At 42.5% G+C, this 26,318-nt stretch overlaps 1 protein-coding gene across 1 annotated transcript in view; it reads right to left on the bottom strand.

The window, feature by feature from the left end:
- LOC120056304 (glypican-3-like) overlaps positions 1-23,254 on the bottom strand; it is a 232,856-nt gene extending 209,602 nt beyond the window's left edge. The window contains exon 1 of the mRNA XM_039004544.1: positions 22,829-23,254. Within this exon, the coding sequence (XP_038860472.1) occupies positions 22,829-22,997 (169 nt within the window). The 5' untranslated portion in view covers positions 22,998-23,254. The remainder of the gene's footprint in view (positions 1-22,828) is intronic.
- Between the last annotated feature and the right edge of the window lie 3,064 nt (positions 23,255-26,318).

Here is a 26,318-nt window from a genome sequence, read left to right as displayed (position 1 = left end):
ACCTGCAGGATATTTACTCTGTATTGATTTGCTGTGCTTGGGCAGGACCGTGTTTAAAGAAAACACAGCTCAAAAGGGGCTTTGCCGCATACCTGCATTTTTGGACGGCCCTGAATCGCGCCTGGAATGTCAGGCTTCTCCAGGCATATGAGCTGGCAGCGCCCACAGTGACTGGCGCAGGGGTCCAGAGCCAGAGGCTAGGGCCAGGGGGCAGGGCAGGCTTGGATGTGGTTCAGACAGGTTGAGGCCAAGGGGCACTTGGGGCTTGGTAGACTGTTGGGTTGTTGGATGTGGGGCGCTAGAGGTCTAGTGGATTATTGGATTTGGGGGCAAAGAGGTTGAGGGCAGGGTTATGGGGCACTGGGGGCAGTTGGATGTGGGTTAGAGGATTGCGAAGGAGGGGGAGGGGCAGATGGGCTCGAGTAGAGGGGCCACTTGAGGCTTAGTGGACTGGTGGAATTGTGGATGTGGGGGTAGAGGGTTTGAGGACAGAGTCGGAGGGAACTAGGGAATGTTGGATGTGGGTCAAAGGAGTTGAGGGATAGGGGATTGGGTTGTTGGATGTGGAGGCTGAGAGGTTTGCGAAGAGGGTGCTTTAAAACAGTTAGAGGGTTTAGCTTCAGCCACAGGCCTGCCTATCTACAGCACTCTGACTGTCTGCCCAAACAGCTGTTTGACTGACCATGGCCTCATGAAAAAGTACTACTGAATTACTACTCATCACTACTACACAAGATCTACACAAAACCTACTGGTTTTACTACTTGATTGCTACTGAGATGTGTAGTTAACCAGAAGTGATTTATGTCATTTTTTTAAGTAGTAATGAGTGATAAATTGGGACATTTCACTACTGGTGAACAAATCACGACATAAGTCTCCCTTAATGACTAGTGTGTAACTACTGAGCTTTTGGCTATTTACTACTTAAAACCTACACATACCTATATGTTCACTATTGAATTACTATATAATGCCAACATGTTACTGCTGTATGCCTACTCAATTACTACTGCCATTTGTCTGTGTAGTGTTATGTCACTACTGATCACTACTGAATTGCTCCTGATCATTTTCATTTCCTACATCAACACTTTAGAATTACTATTGAAAACTCACATATTTATTACTGTTTGCCTCTTCAAAATCACTATTGACATCTTCTTGTTTCACTACTGTGTCACTACTAGACTATTGGACATGTTAATTCCTAAAGTTTCTAACTGTAGTTATATCATCAAACAATAAATAATACGTTTATACAAACTGTGAGGGAAAAATCTCGTTAAACTTCTTTAAGCTTGTAAAAATCGGAAAAGTGTAGAACAACCTCTTTAATGTTGTTCTAAGTGGCAGTTGCTGTGGGGGTGTTGTCATGTGAAAGGTCTAGGCCAGCTGTCACAAGCTACAATCTTATCCATATGTAGCTTCCCATTATCGAAGAAACAAGAACAAGATGTTCTTTAGAAAATGAGAACTGAGAATTGAGTTTGGTCTCATACTATTAGCTGAATACAATGTCAGTTTCACGTGTGCTCCCTCTCCGGCCTCTAGGTCACCAGGCTGCTCATTATGGTGCACACCTGTCACCATCGTTACACGCACCTGCGCGTCATCAGACTCACCTGGACTCCATCACTTCCCTGATTACCTTCCCTATATCTGTCACTCCCTTTGGTTCCTTCCCCAGGCGTCATTGTTTCTGTGTCATGTCTGTGCGTTGTTCGTGTTTCTTGTTTTGTATCTAGTTGTGTTCATTTATTGAAACACTCACTCCCTGAACTTGCTTCCCCACTCTCAGCGCACTCGTTACAGTCAGCTAAGGCCACCTCGTCCCAACCCATATCTTCTTTTGACACACACACATAGCAACAGTTAAACTGCTTGAGAGATGTGAGGCTATGGTAAGCTATAATCACGTGTTATATCGTTCCATAAGAATACTTGGCTATATAAGCTGAGACCCAACGGCATTCGTTGGGCTCTTACCACTCCATCTGATTTATTAACCTCTCCATTATTGCAATTGTTATTAAATAAAGACGATTGTTTGAAGAAATGACAGTCTCTCTCACTCACATTTTTATTATTATTAAATTAATTACATATTATATTACATATTTGTACTTTTTTGTTAATCCCTTTGAGGACTAGTCTTCATTCAGCTTTGACATAACTATCTTCAGATCCTCTTTTTTGTTGCAGCCACATTTCTCCACCTTTGAACCTTTTAGAAAATAAAGACAAGCACAAGAGACAGCCAATTATAAGTCATTGTCAATCATCTGCTAACAGAAATCGTGTAAGACAACACAGAAAAACCTGCAATCTTATGTCAAGGGCCTCCTTGGCAACAGGTCAAAAGAGGTAAGTAGAATGGGTAAGTATACTAATATGAACATACTGTACATTTGCATACAAACACACAAGACTGCTAGCATGACAAGAACAGAGGTTACATAGTTACATTTCAATGGGGCTACCTCCTAAACACAATACCATTTTGGCTAGCAAACTTTTAAATGTGGTAAAAAGTTTTTTATTTGTATTTTTTATTTAACCAGGTAGGCTAGTTGAGAACAAGTTCTCATTTACAACTGCGACCTGGCCAAGATAAAGCAAAGCAGTGCGACACATACAACAACACAGAGTTACACATGGAATAAACAAACATACAGTCAATAACACAATAGAAAAAGTATATATACACTGTGTGCAAATGAGGTAAGATAAGGGAGGTAAGGGAATAAATAGGCCGTAGTGGCGAAATAATTACAATTTAGCAATTAAACACTGGAGTTATAGATGTGCAGAAGATGAATGTGCAAGTAGAGATACTGGGGTAAAAAGGAGCAAAATAAATAAATAAATAACAGTATGGGGATGAGGTAGTTGGATGGGCTATTTACAGATGGGCTATGTACAGGTGCAGTGATCTGTGAGCTGCTCTAACAGCTGGTGCTTAAAGTTAGTGAGGGAGATATGAGTCTCCAGCTTCAGTGATTTTTGCAATTCGTTCCAGCCATTGCAGCAGAGAACTGGAAGGACAGGCGGCCAAAGGGGGAATTGGCTTTGGGGGTGACCAGTGAAATATACCTGCTGGAGCGCGTGATATGGGTGGGTGCTGCTATGGTGACCAGTGAGCTGAGATAAGGCGGGGCTTCACCTAGCAAAGATTAATAGATGATCTGGAGCCAGTGGGTTTGGCGGCGAATATGAAGTGAGGGCCAGGTCAACGAGAGCATACAGGTCGCAGTGGTGGGTAGTATATGGGGCTTTGGTGACAAAACGGATGGCACTGTGATAGACTGCATCCAATTTGCTGAGTAGAGTGTTGGAGGCTATTTTGTAAATTACATCGCCGAAGTCAAGGATTGGCAGGATAGTCAGTTTTACGAGGGTATGTTTGGCAGGATGCTTTGTTGCGAAATAGGAAGTCGATTCTAGATTTAATTTTGGATTGGAGATGCTTAATGTGAGTCTGGAAGGAGAGTTTACAGTCTAACCAGACACCTAGGTATTTGTAGTTGTCCACATATTCTAAGTCAGAACCGTCCAGAGTAGTGATGCTGGACGTGCGGGCAGCGATCGTTTGAAGAGCATGCATTTAGTTTTACTTGCATTTAAGAGCAGTTGGAGGCCACGGAAGGAGAGTTGTATGGCATTGAAGCTTGTCTGGAGGTTAGTTAACACAGTGTCCAAAAAAGGGCCAGAAGTAAACAGAATGGTGTCGTCTGCGTAGAGGTCGATCAGAGAATCACCAGCAGCAAGAGAGACATCATTGATGTATACAGAGAAAAGAGTCGGCCCGAGAATTGAACCCTGTGGCACCCCCATAGAGACTGCCAGAGGTCCGGACAATAGGCCCTCCGATTTGACACACTGAACTCTGTCTGAGAAGTAGTTGGTGAACCAGGCGAGGCAGTCATTTGAGAAACCAAGGCTGTTGAGTCTGCCGATAAGAATGTGGTGATTGACAGAGTCGAAAGCCTTAGCCAGGTCGATGAATACAGCTGCACAGTATTGTCTCTTATCGATGGCGGTTATGATATCGTTTAGGACCTTGAGCGTGGCTGAGGTGCACCCATGACCAGCTCGGAAACCAGATTGCATAGCGGAGAAGGTACGGTGGGATTCGAAATGGTCGGGGATCTGTTTGTTAACTTGTCTTTCGAAGATCTTAGAAAGGCAGGGTAGGATAGATATAGGTCTGTAGCAGTTTGGCTCTAGAGTGTCTCCCCCTTTGAAGAGGGGGATGACCGCGGCAGCTTTCCAATCTTTGGGGATCTCAGACGATACGAAAGAGAGGTTGAATAGGCTAGTAATAGGGGTTGCAACAATTTGCGATAATTTTTAGAAAGGGAGGGTCCAGATTGTCTAGTCCGGCTGATTTGTAGGGGTCCAGATTTTGCAGTTCTTTAAGAACATCTGCTATCTGGATTTGGGTGATGGAGAAATGGGGAGGCTGGGGCAAGTTTCTGTGGGGGGTGCAGGGCTGTTGACCGGGGTAGGGGTAGCCTGGTGGAAAGCATGTCCAGCCGTAGAATAATGCTTATTGAAATTCTCAATTATTGTGGATTTATTGGTGGTGGCAGTGTTTCCTACCCCCAGTGCAGTGGGCAGCTGTGAGGAGGTGCTCATATTCTCCATGGACTTTACAGTGTCCCAGAACTTTTTGGAGTTTGTGCTACAGGATGCAAATTTATGTTTGAAAAAGCTAGCCTTTGCTTTCCTAACTGCCTGTGTATATTGGTTCCTAACTTCCCTGAAAAGTTGCATATCGCGGGGGCTATTCAATGCTAATTCAGTATGCTACAGGATGTTTTTTGTGCTGGTCAAGGGCAGTCAGGTCTGGAGTAAACCAAAGGCTATATCTGTTCCTGGTTCTACATTTTTTGAATGGGGCATGCTTATTTAAGATGGTGAGGAAAGCACTTTTAAAGAATAACCAGGCATCCTCTACTGACGGAATGAGGTCAATATCCTTCCAGGATACCCGGGCCAGGTTGATTAGAAAGGCCTGCTCGCTGAAGTGTTTTAGGGAGCGTTTGACAGTGATGAGGGGTGGATGTTTGACCGCAGACCCATTACGGACGCAGGCAATGAGGCAGTGATCGCTGAGATCCTGGTTGAAGACAGCAGAGGTGTATTTGGAGGGCAGGTTGGTTAGGATGATATCTATGAGGGTGCCCGTGTTTACGGATTTGGGGTTGTACCTGGTAGGTTCATTGATCATTTGTGTGAGATTGAGGGCATCAAGCTTGGATTGTAGGATGGCTGGGGTGTTAAGCATGTCCCTGTTTAGGTCACCTAACAGCACAGGCTCTGAAGATAGATGGGGGGCAATCAATTCACATGTGGTGTCCAGGGCACAACTGGGGGCAGAAGGTGGTTTATAGCAAGCGGCAACGGTGAGAGATTGTTTCTGGAAAGGTGGATTTTTAAAAGTAGAAGCTCAAATTGTTTGGGCACAGACCTGGATAGTAAGACAGAACTCTGCAGGCTATCTCTGCAGTAGATTGCAACTCCGCCCCCTTTGGCAGTTCTATCTTGTCGGGAAATGTTATAGTTAGGGATGGAAATTTCAGGGTTTTTGGTGGCCTTCCTAAGCCAGGACATCCGGGTTGGCAGAGTGTGCTAAAGCAGTGAATTAAACAAACTTAGGGAGGAGGCTTCTAATGTTAACATGCATGAAACCAAGGCTTTCACGGTTACAGAAGTCAACAAATGAGAGTGCCTGGGGAATGGGAGTGGAGCTAGGCACTGCAGGGCCTGGATTAAACTCTACATCACCAGAGGAACAGAGGGGGAGTAGGATAAGTGTACGGCTAAAGGCTATAAGAACTGGCCGTGTAGTACGTTCGTGAACAGAGAGTAAGAGGAGCAGGTTTCTGGGCACGGTAGAATAGATTCAAAGCATAAGGTACAGACAAAGGTGTGGTAGGATGTGAATACAGTGGAGGTAAACCTAGGCATTGAGTGACGATGAGAGAGGTATTGTTTCTAGAGACACCATTTAAACCAGGTGAGGTCACCGCATGTGTGGGAGGTGGAACAAAAGGGTTAGCTAAGGCATATTGAGCAGGGCTGGAGGCTCTACAGTGAAATAAGACAATAATCACTAACGAAAACAGCAATGGACAAGGCATATTGACATTAGGGAGAGGCATGCATAGCTGAGTGATCATAGGGTCCAGTGAGTAGCTAGGCGGGCTGCAGACACGGCGATTCAGACAGCTAGCGGGCCTGGGCAAGCAGAAGGGCCTTAGAGGGACGTTGCGACGGAAGAAGTCTGCTGTAGGCCCCTCGTGCGGTTACGTCGGCAGACCAGTTGTGATGGATCAGCAGGGCTCCGTGCAGTAAAAGGGTCCAGGCCAATTGGCAAAATAGGTATAGTAGCCCAAGAAATTGGCTGATGGACCTCTTCAGCTAACAGTCTGATATGCTCTAGACAGCCAGCGGGCCGCAGCTAGCAGATGGGCAATCAGGGGACGTCGCGACGGAGGAGCCTGTTGAAAAAAACCCTCGGGCGGATTACGTCGGTAGTCCAGTCGTGATGAATCGGCGGGGCTCCGTATCGGCAGTAAAAGGGGTCCAGGCCTATTGGCAAAATAGGTATTGTATCCCAAGGAGTGGCTGATGCACCTCTTCAGCTAGCCGGGAGATGAGCCTAGCATAGGCTAGCTCCAGGCTAATTGGTGCTTGCTTCGGGACAGAGACGTTAGCCAGGAGTAGCCACTCGGATAGCAGCTAGCTAGCTGCGATGATCCAGGTGAAAAGGTTCAGAGCTTGCGGTAGGTATGGAGATATGGAGATATGGAGTCTGCGCGCGCTGTGCAGACTGGCAGGAGTTGTCCGGGCTAATTGTTAGCTGATGACCGCTAGCAGTGGCTAACTGACTACTAGCTAGTAGCTAGTTAGCTGGCTAGCTTCTGTTGGGGGTTCCGGTTCTAAAGTAAAGAAAATAGCAGATCCATACCACATTGGGTGAAGCGGGTTGCAGGAGACTATGTTGAAGTTGAGGTTAAGAAAACTTTTAAAAACATATGCGAAGAAAAAGGATATAAAAAGATATATACACGGGACACGACAAGACGAAGACAAAGACGCCTGACTGCTACGCTATCTTGGATTTACGGCTATGCAACGACATGACAGTATTCATAAAACATAAAGGAAAGTTAAACGTACAGATGTTGCCAGCATAAGGGCTAGGAAAGACAGGATGATAAAAGGATGGAAGATGATTACATTCCGGATCGTCAAAAACAGTAGCTCGCTAACAACAACCAACTACTTCCTTCATTGTCTTCTGCGGTCGCGAAAAGCCAGTGTAGTCTTTTGTGACTACTTATTTACTACCAACATCAAGTAGTAAAGATCTACCTATTTACTACTGGAAACACTGTTTTCCTACTGAACACTACAAAACTCTACTTGCGTATCCTGAGTAGTGCATAAACTACACATTCACTAAACAATCCCTACAAGTCTCTACATAGTCACTACTGCACTAAAGTGTTTGTGCAGTAATTCAGTCGTTTTTTTTTCATAAGGGGGAGGTGCCTTAAAACTGGGCTTACTCTCCCAGATGACCTGCTAGGCTCTACAGCCGACACCTTCATCCTGTCATAACGCCTTTGCATGAGGAGCAAAGGAGCATACGCAACAAAAGATCACTTCAACCCCACCCTTTCCATCAAATCCAGCCGTTACGACAACGGTTATGACAATGACACAAAAGCAAATCTACCTGGTAGTCGTTGCCTGTTTGATGTTATGGAACAAGTTTAACAAAGGAAAATAATTGGCCAGTTCACACTTCAGAACAGACACCCAATGAGGTAGCCTGGGTGGTAAATCAATAAACCTAACGTAGCAGATGTAAAAGAAACGCCTGAAACTAGATCCCCTACATACTGGTCTTGACAAGAAGAAAACAACTGTTGGGGGGAGGTTCTGTTCTACACTGTTCAACCAATCTGGTAAATGTGGAGGAGTTAAGAGGGAGTGTTGCCTTGTTAACGTCCAAAAGCAGAAGTCACGTCACAGGCTCTCTTTCCATTTCCCCTAAAAAACAGAACATCCGATTGTTGGGGACTCGGCAGAGGCTAGTATCCAATAAGCACCCATCAGACCAGCCCGACTTAGACTGAAATCCAATAAGAGATCCTGAGTCTAGCCCGACTCTAGACACATTAAGCAGATTCAGAATGGGATGACACTGTTGGGACAGGGATTGGACTGAGGACATTAGAAGGGCTGAGGGCAGTCCTTTTTATTCATTTTTATTTTGTATTTAACCTTTATTTAATTAGGCAAGTCAAATTCTTATTTACAATGACGGCCTACCAAGGCAAAAGGCCTCCTGCGGGGATGGGGGCTGGGATTAAAAATAAAAATAATAAAATATAATATAAATATAGGACAAAACACACATCACGACAAGAGAGACAACACAAAACTACATAAAAATAGACCTAAGACAACAACATAGCAAGGCAGCAACATATGACAACACAGCATGGTAGCAAGCAACACAACTTGACAACAACATGGTAGCAACACAACATGGTAGAAGTACAAAACATGGTACAAACATTATTGGGCACAGACAACAGCACAAAGGGCAAGAAGGTAGAGACAATAATACATCACACAAAGCAGCCACAACTGTCAGTAAGAGTGTCCATGATTGAGTCTTTGAATGAAGAGATTGAAATAAAACTGTCCAGTTTGAGGGTTTGTTGCAGCTCCTTCCAGTCGATAGCTGCAGCGCACTGAAAAGACGAGCGACCCAGGGATGTGTGTGCTTTGGGGACCTTTAACAGAATGTGATTGGCAGAATGGGTGCTGTATGTGGAGGATGAGGGCTGCAGTAGATATCTCAGATAGGGGGGAGTGAGGCCTAAGAGGGTTTTATAAATAAGCATCAACCAGTGGGTCTTGCGACGGGTATACAGAGATGACCAGTTTACAGAGTATAGAATGTAGTGATGTGTCCTATAAGGAGCATTGGTGGCAAATCTGATGGCCGAATGGTAAATAACATCTAGCCGCTCGAGAGCACCCTTACCTGCCGATCTATAAATTACGTCTCCGTAATCTAGCATGGGTAGGATGATCATCTGAATCAGGGTTAGTTTGGCAGCTGGGTGAAAGAGGAGCGATTACGATAGAGGAAACCAAAGTCTAGATTTATCTTCAGCCTGCAGCTTTGATATGTGCTGAGAGAAGGACAGTGTACCGCCTAGCCATACACCCAAGTACTTGTATGAGGTGACTACCTCAAGCTCTAAACCCTCAGAGGTAGTAATCACACCTGTGGGGAGGGGCATTCTTCTTACCAAACCACATGACCTTTGTTTCTGCAACAGACCTGCTGAGGACATGCCAAACGTACGTTGTCAAGACTACAGACATTGAACAAACAATATTGCCTTTGACCAAATGACGCTGTAAAGTTGTATCTACAGTATGTGAGATGGTAATGTGTGGCATTGGAGATACTTTCATTGAACACTTTTGAAGTGCTTCTGTATCTCCAACTCGATCTCGTGGCAGTTTGTTTGTTGTGTTGTCTTCCTACAGCCACACATCTCCTCTTTTATGAAAGATAAAGCTGAGTCATTTCTGGGATAATTACTGAGCAGGTGGTCAGTAAGTTGGGGTAGAGAAAAACATACCAAAGAAGACTGAGGCTTTATATTGAGTATAGAGGAGGGTGGGGTTGGAGGGGATGTGTGTGCACAATGTGTAAGAAGGCCTATTGTAACGAGCCTAAAATAACTGCAGCCAATAAAAGGGCATCATTAGCTTTGCGTCGCTGCCAGATGCTTTGATGTTGTAACCAGGCAAAGATGTGGCAACATGTGATAACATGTTGCGTTCCCATCCCATTCCCTTACCATAAACACATGACGTGCCCCGTCTTTGTGTTGGAGAGATGCTAAACTCAAATAAATAAAAATTTAAACAATGACTTCCGATGGCTCAGTTGATAGGAACACTAGTGCTTGCAGCAACAAAGTTGAGGGTTTGAGTCCCACATGGTACCACATAGACTGAATGTGTAAGTAGACTGTAAGTTGCATTCTCATATTACATTATCATAACTGATAATAAAAATGCAACTGTGTTGTGATCTGAGCAGCCTGGGTAGACCGCAGAATTTCATTATTTGAGCCAAACAGTGATGAGAGGTGCCATATCTAAACAGGCCAAGGAAGCAGCTGCCAACTGTAGCGCGTGTGTGCTTATGAATGGAGCGGCACCACGCCTGCCCTCTAATTGATATATCTCCAAAGCGCTAGATCAGCAAGCCCTCGTAATATCGATATAGAGCGCTTTGCGGGCGTGTTTAGGCTAATGAAATATTTTGTGTATGAAGAGTGGGTGGGTGGCTACATTGAGGGTTTTCTTTCATTATTTTTTATCTGGCATTAGTGCGTAGTCTAAGCCTAAGCTTTAGGGCCTTATTGTAGCGTGCCAAATAATTTTTCCGTTTTTATGTGTTTTTTTATTTAACTAGGCAAGTTAGTTAAGAACAAATTCTTATTTACAATGACAGCCTACTCCAGCCAAACCCAGACGACGCTGGGCCAATTGTGCGCCGCCCTATGGGACTCCCAATCACGTCCGGATGTGATACAGCTTGGATTCTTGCACTGAGATGCATTGCCTTAGACCGCCGCGCCACACTCCAATTGCCAATTGCTTTTGGGAACTTGGGCAGAAAAAGATCATGTCAATCCACTGAGGAAAAAAGGGACAATGTCGGATTTTTAGAAAATCTTTCAAAATGGAGAGTTGAAAATAAGGGCCAGAACATTAGCCTAATGTTTGGGAAAGATTTGGTGAAGTGGTAAAAGAGGATGATAGCAGTGCCGGCTACGTTATGCGTAATGATTGTGAGGCGCTAAACAAATTCAACAGTCACAAGATGGGGACTTCGAAATGGCACGTCAAGGGAGCTGTAGGCTACTGTTCAGATGGGTTAAATGAAATCTGGACACTGACAATAGGTCTGTAACCTCTCATATAGCCTAATATAATATTAACTCCTGCAGAATTAATCATTTCTTGCAGTAAAATGATACACCAAATGTACATTTTTACTCGGGAACAGGAGTGGGGAACTAATATTTCTTTCTTTCAGCATCTTGAGAGAATGAATGCGCGGTTAGGGACCGTCTGTAAAGATTCTATCTTTATCAGCGTCATAAAAGCTGATAGTATTTCAACCACATTAAATATGCATCCAAACTGACCTGAAATCTTTCCAGAAACATGTTTTCACAGCTTTTCATTTCCTTAAAAATGATGTAATTTGGAATGTATTGCATTTTCTCGTTGGTCCCTAAATGTCTTTGCTGCAGAAGAGAAGCAGAGATGAAAGAGAAAAACCAACTAAATTGAAGCATTCCTTCTACTGATTTATGACATTATTCTGGTGGGATTCTTTTGTATTCTAGGGCAACAAGTAATGACAGAAGAGAAGATGCATGTACCTAATTATATTCAAGTTGACTAACAAATAGCCTACCAAAATGTCGGAAATGATATGCAGAAACATAGGCCTATCTAAAAAGGTCTGTAAAAAACAATTGCTGCGCTATCTCTGACTGTACGGCACATTTTCTATTTTTGTGGATCAGGGTCGGGTGCGGGCCTCAGATTTTCACTTATAGTCGGGCGGTTGCAGACGGGTTATTGCAATTGCGGACGGGTGCGAGTGAACAAACAAGCTGGCCCGCGCATCCCTACCCCGTGTCCAATTGGCTGGCTCTAATGTTCCCCGCAGCCAGACTCCTACGGCGCTTGATGAGAAATCAGTTCACCACACGTGAATGAAACGCAGCACTGTAAACCTAAAGCAAACACAGAATTATTAAAAAAGCGAAGGTTTCGGCACTTCAAATATCAAGCGTCGCTATGCTTGGCATTTGATCTGAGAGTCTTAGTTGTACACACACACACACCCTCGTATTCTCCCCCCCATCCCCTGGTCAGCACTTTGAAGAGGGAACGGGCCTGACCCAAAGCAATCTCTTCTGGACCACTCCAAATAAAAAGAAACAAACAAGAGTTTAGAGCAAATATGGTTGTGTTGAATTAGCTGGGGGTAGTGGAGTTGAGGGCGAGGTGAAGGAAGTGAGTGAGAGAGATAGAAAAATAGAAGGTGACCAATTAGATGGAAAACTAAAGGAGAAACATGTAGAGCACTCAATTTAAGGGGACAGTCAGACCTAGAGGCCTTGGTGGAAACCCAGACCAGTAGACTTTCCCTCTCTACAGTACAGTATGGATGGAAACACAGCAACACATGCCAGTCATTCCAACCTTATGCCTCTGCTCTCACTTTGTCCCCAATCACAAACACACATATCAGTCCAAACCTCACTCTATCCTCTAGGCCTGTCAGCTGCTGTCTATACCCTGCCTGCTGCACTTTCACTGCATGCTGTAAACGCTTGTCATGCAGCGGCTCAAATGCTTCCACTCAGACTAGTGACATCTTCACAAGGCCCAGTCCCCCTGCGTTGTCTCACAAGGAGCTCTGCCTGGAAATAACATGCAACTTCCGTTGCCCGGGACGACGCCATCGCCACCAAAACAAACATATTGAGTGGTTTGGATGCACCTCTAGGTATGTTCGACGGGAGGCTATCTGTTGCTCTTCTCCCTGTTACAGCAAACCGAGTCAGACAACATTAAGTGGCAGTGGCCTCTACCCCTGGATGTGGCGCAGAGCGAGACACAGCCTGCCAGTGGCTGTGGTTTGTGTCCACATCGGTATTAGATGTCACATGAATCTGAGTCATCTCTGGAAGCAGCTAGTCATCTGCTCTGTTTCAAAGGACACACAACGGTTTCTAGGAGAGGGCAAGCCTGAGATCAAAACTCTTTTTTACATCCACAATGTTCTTATTCAATTTAAATAGGAATCAATCCGGGCGTAGAAACCCAGAACAGGCAGGGTTTCTCAAGACGGCAAACATTATTTCTGTTTCCCAAACCGCAGATATTTGAAAAATGGAATAGCTAATAAGAGTAGAATAAAGAGTAGAACGGCTCGGGTTGGCCTTGGTGATGATAACCACCTTGTCGTCTAAACATTCCTTTGTGTTATTTTCACATGTGAAGGCATGAGAAGGAAAGAGGAATGAGAAGGAAAGACAGACAAATGTTACCACACACGTCACGAAGAGAAACAGAACCACAGGGAAGAGAAAAGAGACAGGAGTGTAGTTAGCCCTGGTGATGATACAGATGTATGATCTTAGTTTGACCAGTATTGTCGCAGCAGAATAATCCTGTAGCAACAGGATTTGAACGTTCAGTCCGTGAAGTTGCTTGATCTGAGGTTAGGCTATTAGCTGGCCAAAATTAGGCTACATGAAAAATGCAATACTGTTAATATACTGAACAAAACTATAAATGCAACATGTAAAGTGTTGGTCCCATGTTTCATGAGTTGAAATAAAAGATCCCAGAAATGTTCCATATTTACAAAAAGCTTATTTCGCTCAAATTTTGTGCACAAATTTGTTTACATCCATTTGTGAGCATTTCTCATTTGCCAAGATAATCCATCCACCTGACTGGTGTAGCATATCAAGAAGCTGATTAAAAAGAATGATCATTACACAGGTGCACCTTGTGCTGGGGACAATAAAAGACCACTATAAAATGTGCCGTTTTGTAACAAAACACAATGCCACAGATGTCTCAAGTTTTGAGGGAGCGTGCAATTTGCATGCTGACTGTAAGAATGTCCAACAGAGCTGTTGCCAGATAATTGAATGTTCATTTCTCTACCATAAGGCATCGTTTTAGAGAATTTGGCAGTACGTCCAACCGGCCTCTCAACCGCAGACCACGTGTAACCACGCCAGCCCAGGACCACATCCGGCTTCTTCACCTGTGGGATCGTCTGAGTGGGGATGGGGGTGCTGAGGAGTATTTCTGTCTGTAATAAAGCCCTTTTGTGGGGAAAAATGTATTCTGATTGGCTGGGCCTGGCTACCAAGTGGGTGGGCCTGGCACCCATGACTGCGCCCCTGCCTAATGAGTTTATTTCAATTGACTGATTTTTTTCTATGGTCTGTAACTCAGTACATTTATTTTAATTGTTGCATGTTGCGTTTATATTTTTGTTCAGTATTTAACCAACCGTGTGTTAGTGCAGGCTTTCAGTTAAAGTATGTAAATCATGAAGCTCATCTGCATTTCCTTCATCAAATTAAGATCCTATATCTGTAAGTGCCTTGTTTCTCTCCTATGCATCACCAGGGCTAAATATGCTGACGAGCTCCTTTTGTTAATCTCCAACCCTGATACCTCATTGCCACGTGCCTTATCTGTTCTTAAAAGGTTTGGATCAATCTCAGGGTACAAGCTGAATCTAGGCAAGAGTGAGCTTTTTCCTGTAAATAAGGCTGCTTTAAAGTGCTCTTTTACAAGTTTTCAGTTTAGGATTGTCCAGGATCAATTCACCTACTTGGGAGTTAAAGTGACAAGGAAATATTCAAATTTGTTTCAGGAAAACTTGGTTGCTCTAGCAGACCGTTTGAAACAATCTTTTATTTTTTGGAATTCGCTACCTCTTTCTCTTATCGGAAGGATTAATGTCATTAAAATGAGTGTGTTGCCCAAATGTGTTTATTTTTTTCAATGTTTACCCATTTTTATTCCAAAATCTTTTTTAATTCACTGGATCAAACATTCATGTATTTTATTTGGGATGGTAAGGTACCACGGATTGGTAGAAAACATTTTCAGAAGCCTAAGGCATTGGGGGGTTTAGCTCTACCAAATTTTCAGACATACTATCGGGCTGCAAATTTCAGAGCCCTTTTGTACTGGCTGCAGACTGATCCTACTGGCCCTAGACCACTCTGGGTCCAGATGGAGTCTGAATCGTGTAAACCTGCTGCACTTTCTTCTGTGTTGTGTTCGTCTCTCCCAGTGTCCCTAGGCAAAAGGTGTGTCAACCCAATTGTAAAGCGGTCTCTTAAAATTTGGAATCAGTTCCGTTTAGCCTTTGGCCTCCGAGGCTTTTCTCTATCAGGCCCAATCAATCAGAACATTCTATTTCCTCCATCTTTGAATGATGGGGCTTTTGCCATCTGGCACTCACTAGGCCTCTCCTCACTAGCCCAATTATTTTTTGATGATACATTTGCCTCTTTTGCTCAGCTACAGGAAAAGTTCAACCTCCCCCAATACCACTTTTTCCGCTATCTCCAGACTAGGAACTTTCTCAGAGCTAACACACATGAATTTCCCCATAGGCCTGCGAATACAGCTATAGAGAGCATCTTTGAGCTGAACAAGCTTCCTAGGGGTGCAATTTCAGATGTATATGCAATCATTAATGACTTACAGAACCCTTCTTTGGTGCCTTTAAAGACTCGATGGGAAAAGGATTTAGGGGAGGAACTTGGGGAAGACACCTGGGAATCTGTGCTGCACAGGGTGCATTCGTCCTCTTTTAAGCACTAAACACAGCCTCATTCAATTCAAGGTGGTTCACCGCATCCACTGGTCCGGGGCCAAACTAGGAAGAATATTCTCTGATTTTGATCATACCTGTGTCTGATGTAAAACGGAACCAACCCACACTGTATCATATGTTTTAGGGCTGTCACAAACCGTCAGGTTTCTGGGAAGTAATATTTAAATGTTTCTCTGATATATATGACACTGATATAGATCCGTCTCCCCTTACAGCCCTTTTTGGAGTCCTGCCCATAGGTACCCCCCTGTCACGAATCCAGTTGGACACTGTTGCTTATTCAACTCTTTTAGCTAGATGGCTAATACTACAGAACTGGAAGATGGCAGCTCCCCCGTCTTATAAATATTGGGTGAGAAATCTGTTATGCTCTCTGAAACTAGAAAAAATGTAATTCAATTCACGTGGGAACCCCAAACTGTTTTGAGGCTTGGGCTCCATTCCGGTCTTACTTTAAACAGTCCATCCTCTGATGGCATTCATATTAAAACAAAAATAAGTCTGTATTTGACTCCCCTGTGACTTAAGGGCTGGATGAGCATTTCTTTGTGTTTTTTCTGGGGGGGGGGGGGCATTAAGGTTGATGTGCTTATTGATTGTGACCTGCGGATGCCTTGTTCATCTTGCCGGGTCAGAGACTAAAATGTGAGCTTGTTTTGCCCTGTTTTTTTATTTTTATTTTGTTCATGCTTACATAAAATTTTAAATATTATTATTATTATTTAAAGCATTGTAAACTTTATTTTTGGTCCAGTGGATGGTCGGTCTATGGTCATGACTGTCTGTGAGTGGTTGCATTTCTCCACCCCTATACCTTGTCTGTTTACAGGAACAATGATGAGGTGTCTGCTCTGTCACTGTACTACAGATTGCCCTTTAACCTGTGTAGCCTTCTGCCCGGTGTGTTTAACTTGTCTAAAGTACAGTATCTTTAAAGCTATTTTTTTATTTGTATTTTTTCTAGTTGAGTATATTATTTATATTTTTCTGTGTTGTCTTGTGTGTAAAACTGAATAAACAGAGTTTCAAATTATTATAATTTTTTAAATCCATGCCTTTTGCGGCCCGGAGTGCTGCTTTGTGTCCTTCTCCCTGAGTATGCTGAGCAATCCGAAGTGTCTCTCACTCACATGGCTCTTCGTCATGTGATCGGGTCTTTCTCACAGGCTACAAGTTAAGACCGACACATCGGGGACCCAACTGCATGCGTCCTCATCCAATTCCGAGGTACATATTGAAGATATTGGAAGAACTGTCCACATTTACTTTTCGTCAGCCAACAAGATGAGTAGGCCTAACAAACAGCAAAAGCACTAGCCTATGTCAATCTACTATCCCCCATAGTACAAAAGTTGACCTATTCTATTCTGTGCGAGAAATAAATATTCCAAACATAGTCTGGGACAGTTGTGGAAAGCGATAGAGCCCAAATTAATACAACCACTAGCATCAACAAAAACTTTTTTATGCTAAGAGCCTGACGCAACTGATCAGAACGTTTAGCTTAAAATGTTGATAAGCTATTAGACTATTTCTTCACATTATAAGCGCAGCAATGTGCACATGGCAGTAGGCTATAAGCGGAAATGTTCCATTAGCGGAAAACACCATTATGAAAAGTGACTGCAAATGTGATTATGCATGTAATGCTTTTTTTATAAAGGTGCATTTTTATGGTGAAAATGATCTTCCCCAAGCTTGAAACTCACATGCTGCTTATGTATGCCAGTGAGGCTCTACACCCCTTGTAAAGCAGATTAATGTGCTTAATTTTAAGAAGTTATTTGGCCACTTTAGTTGTTATACAAACCTTATCAAAATGATTAGGCCTATGGGGTAGGCTACATGAGGTGTGTGACTATGATTCAAACAAGTCGCATAAAAAAAAAATGTGTTTCTTATGCTGGGCATATCATTCATGATAATATATAATTCACAAGTCATAGGTTAGTATTGTCACCCATCAGACTATTCTTGACTAATCTTGTCTTTACATATACTAAATAATATGTGTGACATTTATTTTGATTTAGAATGGACCATTATCATGCACCTGTAACAAAACAGGGGAAGCAGAGAAATGTCATCAATGCACTTCAATAGCGAATGGAGGACGCTTTTCCCCGTGGTTTATTTTCATCCCAGCCAGGTAGACTATACTCCTGTTGTAAATATAAGCAATGTGCTTAATAATAGGAAAGTTGAGTAATAAATATAGTAGGCCTAGCCAATAGAAAGCTGATGAAAACCTCCTCTTTTTATTAGAGGCCACCACTCTGTTTTCTCCCGCAACTGCATAGCCTATAGAAATGTTGCGCAAAATGAGACATGGGCTCTCATGAAGTGTTTGATTCGATTTTCGATTACATTTGCACTGATGTAAGAGTGATTAAAAGAACAATAGAGTGCTGAGTACAAGGCAGTTAGCAAGTTTGGTAGACTACTAATGACAAGCAGCCTCAGAGCTTGGAGATGCCTAATTACCGTGACTAAACGGTCATGTGGAATTTGACTGCCTTCATAACTGGTGACCGCCGGTGTGGCGTTAATCATACGGTCACTACAACAGCCCTAGGGCCGACCAAGGTCCACTGTCAACCAGGTGCCTGTGCCCCAACCAAGCGCGTGTGCTCCCTCCTGCCCACAGTTCTAGCCAACTACTCTAGTATTGGCAACATCGTCACTCACATTGGCTTTAACTACATTCGCTTTAGGCAATCTGGGGAACTGAAGAAAGACTACAACACTCTCTTGAACACCCTTGTTGGCAGAGGGAAGAGAATAATCTTCTCTGGCCCCCTGCTGTGCTTTAGAATGGGTTCGGAACGTTACAGCCGCCTCGCTGCACTAAATGAGTTCCTGAAGAAACTTTGCAAAGACAGGAATGTCTCCTTTTGTGACAATTTTGACTTGCTGTGGGAGCAACCAACTCTCTTTAAAAGAGACGGGATTCACCTTAACCGCAGGGGTTCCGGGATTATCCACATCAACATAGCGGCCTGCGTAAGAGACTGACGGTCTGGGTTTGGTAGCGCACCAGTCCTCCCTGACATAATAAGCAACAGAGGACATGGATATCGTATTATATCCCAGAGAAATATAAGTGCAGTCAATGTAAGTTACCTAATCTATGTTCCTATGTTCCTGTTCCTCGGCTCAAATATAAATGTCACTGACATGTCTACCTCGGATCAGCCCATCAGAATAGCACTAATAACATACAAGCAACCCAGAAAAGAATTAAAAATAGCCCATATTAACATATATAGCCTGAGGAACAAGGTTCTTGAAAGTTACAACGTACTAACATCAGAAAACATTCATATTCTGGCCATATCTGAAACACTTAGATAATTCCTTTGATGATGCAGTAGTAGCTATACATGATCATAGAATATATAGGAAAGATAGAAATGCAAATGGAGGAGGTGTTGCCATGTATGTCCAGAGTCATATTCCTGTTAGGCTGAGAGGGTCTCATGTCAGATTATTTGGAAGTAATATTGCTACAGGTTCACCTGCCTCACCTAAAGCTTATTCTCGTAAGAAGTTGCTATAGACCACTGAGTGCTAAAAGTCAGTATTTGGACTATATGTGTGAAATGCTCGATAATGTATGTGATATCAACAGAGAGGTATATTTTTGGGGTGACCTAAATATTGACTGGTTGTCATCAAGCTGTCCACTCAAAAAGAAGCTTCAAACTGTAACCAGTGCCGGCAATTCAGTCAACCTACCAGGGTATTTACAAACAGAACAGGAACTAAATCATCCACATGTATTGATCACATCTTTACTAATGCTGCAGAAATGTGCTCTAAATTTTTTATTGAGGCAGATGGCTTGTTCATAACAAAACCCTTTGATATTACCAACCACTTTAATGCATTTTTTGTTGACAAGATTAACGTGTTACCAGTGCTTAGCAAACGTTTGGGAAAAAATGTGTTTGAGCAAATCCAAAGTTATTTTACAGAAAACAAATTAACTACAGACTGTCAGCATGCTTATAGGAAAGGGCACTCAACATGCACAGCACTGACACAAATGACTGATGATTGGCTGAAAGAAATTGATAGTGAGAAGATTGTGGGAGCTGTTTTGTTCAATTCAGCTTTTGAATATCATTGATCACAACCTATTGCTGGAAAAAACGTAGGTGTTATGGATTTGCATCCTTTGCCTATTCATGGATTGAGAGTTACCTATCGAATAGAACACAGAGGGTTTTCTTTAATGGAACCCTCTAATTCAAATTCGTTTGAGTGTGGTGTACCGCAGGACAGCCGTCTTGGACAATTGTTTTGTTTTTACTAATGACCTTCCACTGACCTTGAATAAAGCCTGTGTGTTTATGTACTCTGACGACTCAACAGTATACACGTCAGCTACGACAGTAAAATAAACAACTGACACCCTTAACAGAAAGCTCCAGTCAGTTTCAGAATGGATAAACTAGCAATAGGCTGGTGCTAAATATCTCAAAAACGAGAAGCATTGTTTATGAGACAAATCACTCGCTCAATGCTAAACCTCATTTAGATCATGTATTGAATAATGTGGCGATTGAGCAAGTTGAGGACACTAAATTGCTGGGCGTAGCCCTAGATAGCAAGCTGTCATGGTCAAAACATATAGACTCAATGGTTGCTAAAATGGGAAGAGATCTATCCATGATAAAACGTTGCTCTGCTTTCTTGACATCTCAATCGACCAGCCAGGTCCTACAGGCCCAAGTTTTGTCGCACCTGGACTACTGCCCAGTAGTGTCGTCATGTGCAGCAAAGAGGGACATAGGTAAAATGCAGTTGGTCCAGAACAGAAAAGCACGTATTGCACTTAAATTGTACACGGAGGGCGATGTCAACAACATGCACGTCAGTCTCTCATGGCTCAAAGTTGAGGAGAGATTGACTGCATCACTATTGGTCTTTGTGCGAGCTGTTGATGTGTTGAAGGCACCGACCTGTCTGTTCAAGCAGTTGGCACACAGTTCAGACACTCATCGGTACAACACAAAACAAGCAATCAGAGGTCTCTTCACAGTCCCCAGTCCAGAACAGAATCTGGGAAATGCACAGCGTTAAATAGAGTCATGACTACATGGAACTCTCTGCCACCCCAGCTAACTCAAGCTAGCAATACAAACAGATTAAAATAACAGATAAAGGAACACCTTATGGAACAACGGGGACTGTGAAGAGACATCTGCTATTTCTGAAGCGTGAGACAGAGATGATGTAATGTTATGTATATTATTTGTTGTGTTTTGTTTCCTGTTTGACCCCCAGGATCCCAAATTAGCCGCTACCAATTGGGGATCCTTGGGTTCAAACCACCAGCTCTCCCCAGGGAATGAGTTTTGAATCAAATCAGCATAGCTGCTGGATAGAAGCCCAAACCACAGTCTTCACCACTTGCTCCTTAAGAGATCTGGGCCAGAGTCAGATGAACTTGTGGCTACCATTATTATGTCTCTGCGTGCAGTTTGCAGGAAGTTGCTAACTAGCGCTAGCACAATTGCTAACTAGCGTTAGCCCAATGACTGGAAGTCTATGAGTATCTGCATAGACTTCCAGTCATTACGCTAAAGCTAGTTAGCATTTGCTCACAAAGCTACCTCTAACTTCCTTAATACTTGACACAGAGACATAAAAAAAAACTAGCAACATGTTAATCGGACTATGGGGAAATAGATAAAGGGCATCATTGCCATAATCCCGAAGTATCCCTTTAAGAACACCAGATAGTTTATGCTTCAAAAAACAGATCTAGGATCAGGTTTCCTAATCTTAGTCATTATATGCTAACCAAGAAAGCTGACCGTGGACCTGTGGTGTAGACAAACCTCTATAAGACGATAATGGCCCTACTGCTACTGTCTGCCTAATGTTCCATACAGATATGAAGACATACGGTAGATGATGTCCACAAGCCTATCCTGTATCAGCCTCAAACTTGCACTCAACTTCGCTTCCAATTATCTGTTTCGTATTTGTTCTGAATAGGTCCAAAAGTATCAGATCTCAGCATCACACAGGCATGAAATTATTAAGAGAAATCTGACTTCTGAGGAAAAATCTGAGGAAAACATCAGTAACCTTGTCTCTAGAGAGGTTCTAGTCCAGCGTTTCCAAAAACTCATGTGCATGTTTTGGTTTTTGCCCTAGCACTACACAGCTGATTCAAATAATCAAAGCTTGATGATGAGTTAATTATTTGAATCAGCTGTGTACTGCTAGGACAAAAACCAAAACATGCACCCCTTGGGGTTCCGCAGGACCGAGTTTGGGAAAAGCGGTCTAGTCTATGAGAAACTATCTGGTAGAAACTATCTCCTCTATCTGGTTTTCTCCAGCTCAAAGCTTGAGCTTCAGAAGTCACATGTGTCTCACTGCTGAGCGCTCTGACAACGAAATTAGCAAAATGATTCATTCATGTCTCAAGGCAGAATGTTTGCTTGGTAAGCAGCTGGTTGGGCCTGTGAAATATTTTAATATTTTAAGATTCTAGTTATTTATTCAATATTATTGCCAAGTTGATACAGGGATGCTTGGCTGTGATATCAAAACATTCTAATTAAAACAATTCTCAGTAGGCTATATAATAACTCTGTAACAGTTAGTTGCATTGCATGCTCTTACAATAAGAAATCCAAATGTTTGTGCTTTATACAGTATGGTAATTATTGATAAAGTGACAAATGCCTATGGCAAAACACCTGTTCAAAGGCCCTAGAAGAACCTTCTCCTCTAGTGCAACATGTATGAGCAGATTATACGTTTGTAGGCCTGTCTAATCGGCGAGATCACTGTATGTTTTCATAACGCCATCCTGTAGCTGTTCGCCTGTCAGGGCTGAGTCAAAACCGTGGAGGTGTCTGTCAATTAGTATTCCTTTACACCGACTCTCAGCATATGACTCCTCTCAAACACGTGCGCTCTTGACATGAGCATGATGAATGACAATACCGACTGTGATCTAAATTTCACGAACTCCTTTTCCATACCTGTGCATTTTCTTGATCGAAAGTGTTGACAAATGAGCTGTGTTAGCCTTCTAACATGCGTAACACTACTCATGTACCTACAGAATTGTAATTTCAATAGGCTAAACGTACAAGAGCAACAGCGTTTAGATGTGAATAGGCTACATTGAACTAACACTACTGGAAAGCAATGCAATAGAAATGCTTTTCTATTTGAGTGCAAAACTATCAGTCGGCATGATCTCGCTGCAATGTGCAGAACTAAATGTAAACGTAGCCTGTCACTGTTGACCCGCGGGAAAGGCAGACAGTTAGTTACCTGTTCCAGGTGTCTCCGGTACCCACTTCAGCGGACCGATCTGTCGCACCTGGAAAGCGGTCTTCACCTCATGACAGCTGTACGCGCCAACATCCTCTACTTTCAGCAGAAACAGAACAGCCAGCCAAATCCAGCAGAAGTTTACACGTGTGCATATTGCTCTGAACATTGCCGCATCTCAATCCAGGTGTCAGTAGGTTAGTGTAAATCGATAATTCCACCGCCGGTTAAGAAAATGTACGACACAAATAAAATGAAACGGTTGTTACAATTAAACGTCCATGACACGAGGTCTGCATCGGGTTCTCACATTATTGGTTTTAATGCATAAAGGCCCTTCGACACTGAGCCTATAGGATATTGTCTTGAGGAGGGGAGAGACGGTATTGTAGTAGACGAAGATTGGTAGACGTCCCACACTCAACTGGCGCTGTTCGACTGCGTGCATGCTTCTCTCCCCCAAGCCATATGCTTCTCTCCCCCAAGCCATGCGCTTCTCTCTCCGAAGCTATGCATACGCGTTCACTCTCCCCCCACCCTCTTTGATCAGTTAACGGGTGTCAGATATGAATAAATAATATCTCATTTTCAGGTTGGGCTATTTCATTTAATCAAATATTTTCTGTAGGCTATATTTCAAGTTGCACGTATTTAATGTCACGTGCACACAGTGAAACGCCTTTCTTGCAAGCTCTAACTGCAACAATGCAGTAATCAATAACAATGTAATACTAAACATAACATATGGCTTCATGGTGGATTGTGTATTGACATAAACTGTATCTAGTGTTCCCATATGGTCTAGACTAGAGTCTCGAGAGTCTAGACTCATTTGTGGGTCACTGATGATTCCTTTTAGGTCATGCTGACATTTTATTCATGTATTAGACCTGGGAAATCCATAGCCTACACTTTAGATCTGTCACACCCACAACACAACGAGGGAGACCAAAATCAAATCAAATCCTATTCGTCACGGCATAAAAGGTTCATCGAAATGCTTGTGCGCTAGCTCCCTCAACATTGCAGTACAATAATCAATAATCAGAGTCAAATTTAAAAATTTAAAAATAACAAGTAGAAGAGGTAGTCCTAGTATGCTCAATAGCCTGATATGTACATACTATCGAATGGGCGCACACCGGTTGAATCAACATTGTTTCCACATCATTTCAATAAAATTAGGTTAAACCAACGTGGAACAAACGTTCATTTAACGTCTATGCCCAGTGGGTTGGATATTTATATTTGGTATATGGCCAATATACAATGGCTAAGGGCTGTTTTTATGCACGACACAGTGCCTGGATACAGCCGTTAGCCATGGTATATTGGCCATATACCACAAACCCACGAGGTCCTTTAATGCTTTTATACACTGGTTACCAACTTAATTAGAACAGTAAGAAGTAATATTGCGGCATACCGGTGGTATATGGTCTGATACACCATGGCTTTCAGCCGATCAGCATTCAGGGCTCGAAACAGCCAGTTTATAAAACAGTATAGATAATGACATCCTATTCAATAAAGTGCATGGTTGATCAATTCAAAATTTACATATTTAATGGATTTCAAAGTGTCACTTGAGTTTGACAATCTGACATATCAGGCTCTTTATAAAACAACTTTCATAAAAACATTTTAAACAATGATGTATTATGCAAATAGGCCTATTTGGTCTTAGGAATCAAATTCCAGATGACTGAATAATATTTTGGTGAATGGTGACAGTGAAAAACTTACCCGAACACGCAGCTGTAAATGGCTATTTTGCCTGTGATTAAGGAATAAACGAACTTTCTGACAACCGTGCTGGAGCAAATACAGGACTGTTTAGTGTACTATACTGCTCTCTGCTGGTGAAATTGCAGCAAAATACACAATGTATTTTATTTAACTAGGAAAGTCAGTTAATAAGAACAAATTCTTATTCATAATGACGGCCTACCATGGACTATCCCTTTAGACCAGGGCTCTACATTAACTTTTTTCGCCACTTGTCATTCGGGCAAGTAGGACTGATTCTTTACATGTCCGAAAACTCAAGTCACTCCCCCCCTAAAAACAAAAATCTGTGACACCATGGGCCAAAAAGGTAACTTCAAATTGTGTGATATGATGCAAAGAACCACTTCGCAAAATAACATGAATTATTATCACTGGTACTGACAATGGAAGGCTGCTGGTCTCTGATACCATGTATTATATATGTCCTGCGTTGTGGCCTTCAGCAAGGCACTTAACCCCCCACAAAGTAAAATACTGCACTGATAGGCTACTGATTAAAACACATGTGGTCCGTCAATCCTCCATCTGCAGAGATACTGGGTGTGCAGGCTTTTCATCCAACCCTGCTCAAACACACCAGAGTCAGTTTATCAAGGTCCTGCTGAGCAGCTGATTATTTTATTTTTTTACAATGTGGTGTGTTCAAGCCGGGTTGGAACAAAAGCCTGCACATCAAATATCTCCCGAGGACTCTCCAGGAGGGTTGGCCACCCTGCAACACTACAATTACAACCAAATACGTTTTATGTCTTTATAAAAAATGATTCCCTCATTCAATGAACCAGAGATTAAATGGCTAGGGTGGGCGAGGTAGCGAACTAAGACGTTTATCTATTTGTAAGGTTAAAATATTCAGTGTTCAGGGGAGATCATGACAGCATAGGAGTTACTTCTCAATTAGGCTATTCTAATCATATATTCTTTTAACTTTATCAGAATTACATGGCCAGTATTGAATAGAAGAGAATCCTAGCAAATTTTGAGCGCTTGAGAGACGGTTTTACAACCGGGTATGCAGCGTTGGTTTCATCAACTGCCACCCATATCAACTGTGTGTTGGCCATTTGCGGTTAAAAGTTATTTTAGGACATCGGACACGACATGCTAATAGCTAAATAGTTAACTATCGAAATAACCCTGCCAAACTATATGATTTGAATTGGCTATCTAGTTACTGTAGTCTGTATATCATTATTTGACCTGCTGCGCAAATGTCTCTCTCTCTCTCTCCTCTGACAACAGCCCACTGGCGCACACGCAGGTGATGCACACACCATGAACTTTCCAGAATTTTAATTGATGAACAAATATATGATATAACTTGGCAAATAACTCACCAGAAATTATCAACAGTGCAAACGCGGCTCCCTTTGATCTCAAAAACGCATCTCGCGACGTCATGATTGAAAGACCGCTCGTGCCTGTCAATGCCTACAATAATTGTACTCTGATATTTTTTTATTTTTTATTTATTCATCATACAAAATAAACAATTTACATCCCTACATCAAACATTTAACAAAACAAAACACAGGTATAAACAAGAAAGTAATAAATACATATAAATAACATTTAAAAAAATATATTTTAAAATTATTTTTAAAAAAAAATGACAATTCTAGTGCAATTGTATTCACTCAGAAAAAATATCATAATGATTCAGGAAGATGTTATTCACTATGGATAATGTTTTAAGATT

This window comes from Salvelinus namaycush, chromosome 11, assembly GCF_016432855.1.
Source record: "Salvelinus namaycush isolate Seneca chromosome 11, SaNama_1.0, whole genome shotgun sequence".
NCBI lineage: Eukaryota > Metazoa > Chordata > Actinopteri > Salmoniformes > Salmonidae > Salvelinus > Salvelinus namaycush.
Note: the sequence above shows the minus strand (reverse complement) of the source record. Positions and strands in the feature narration are given on the sequence as shown.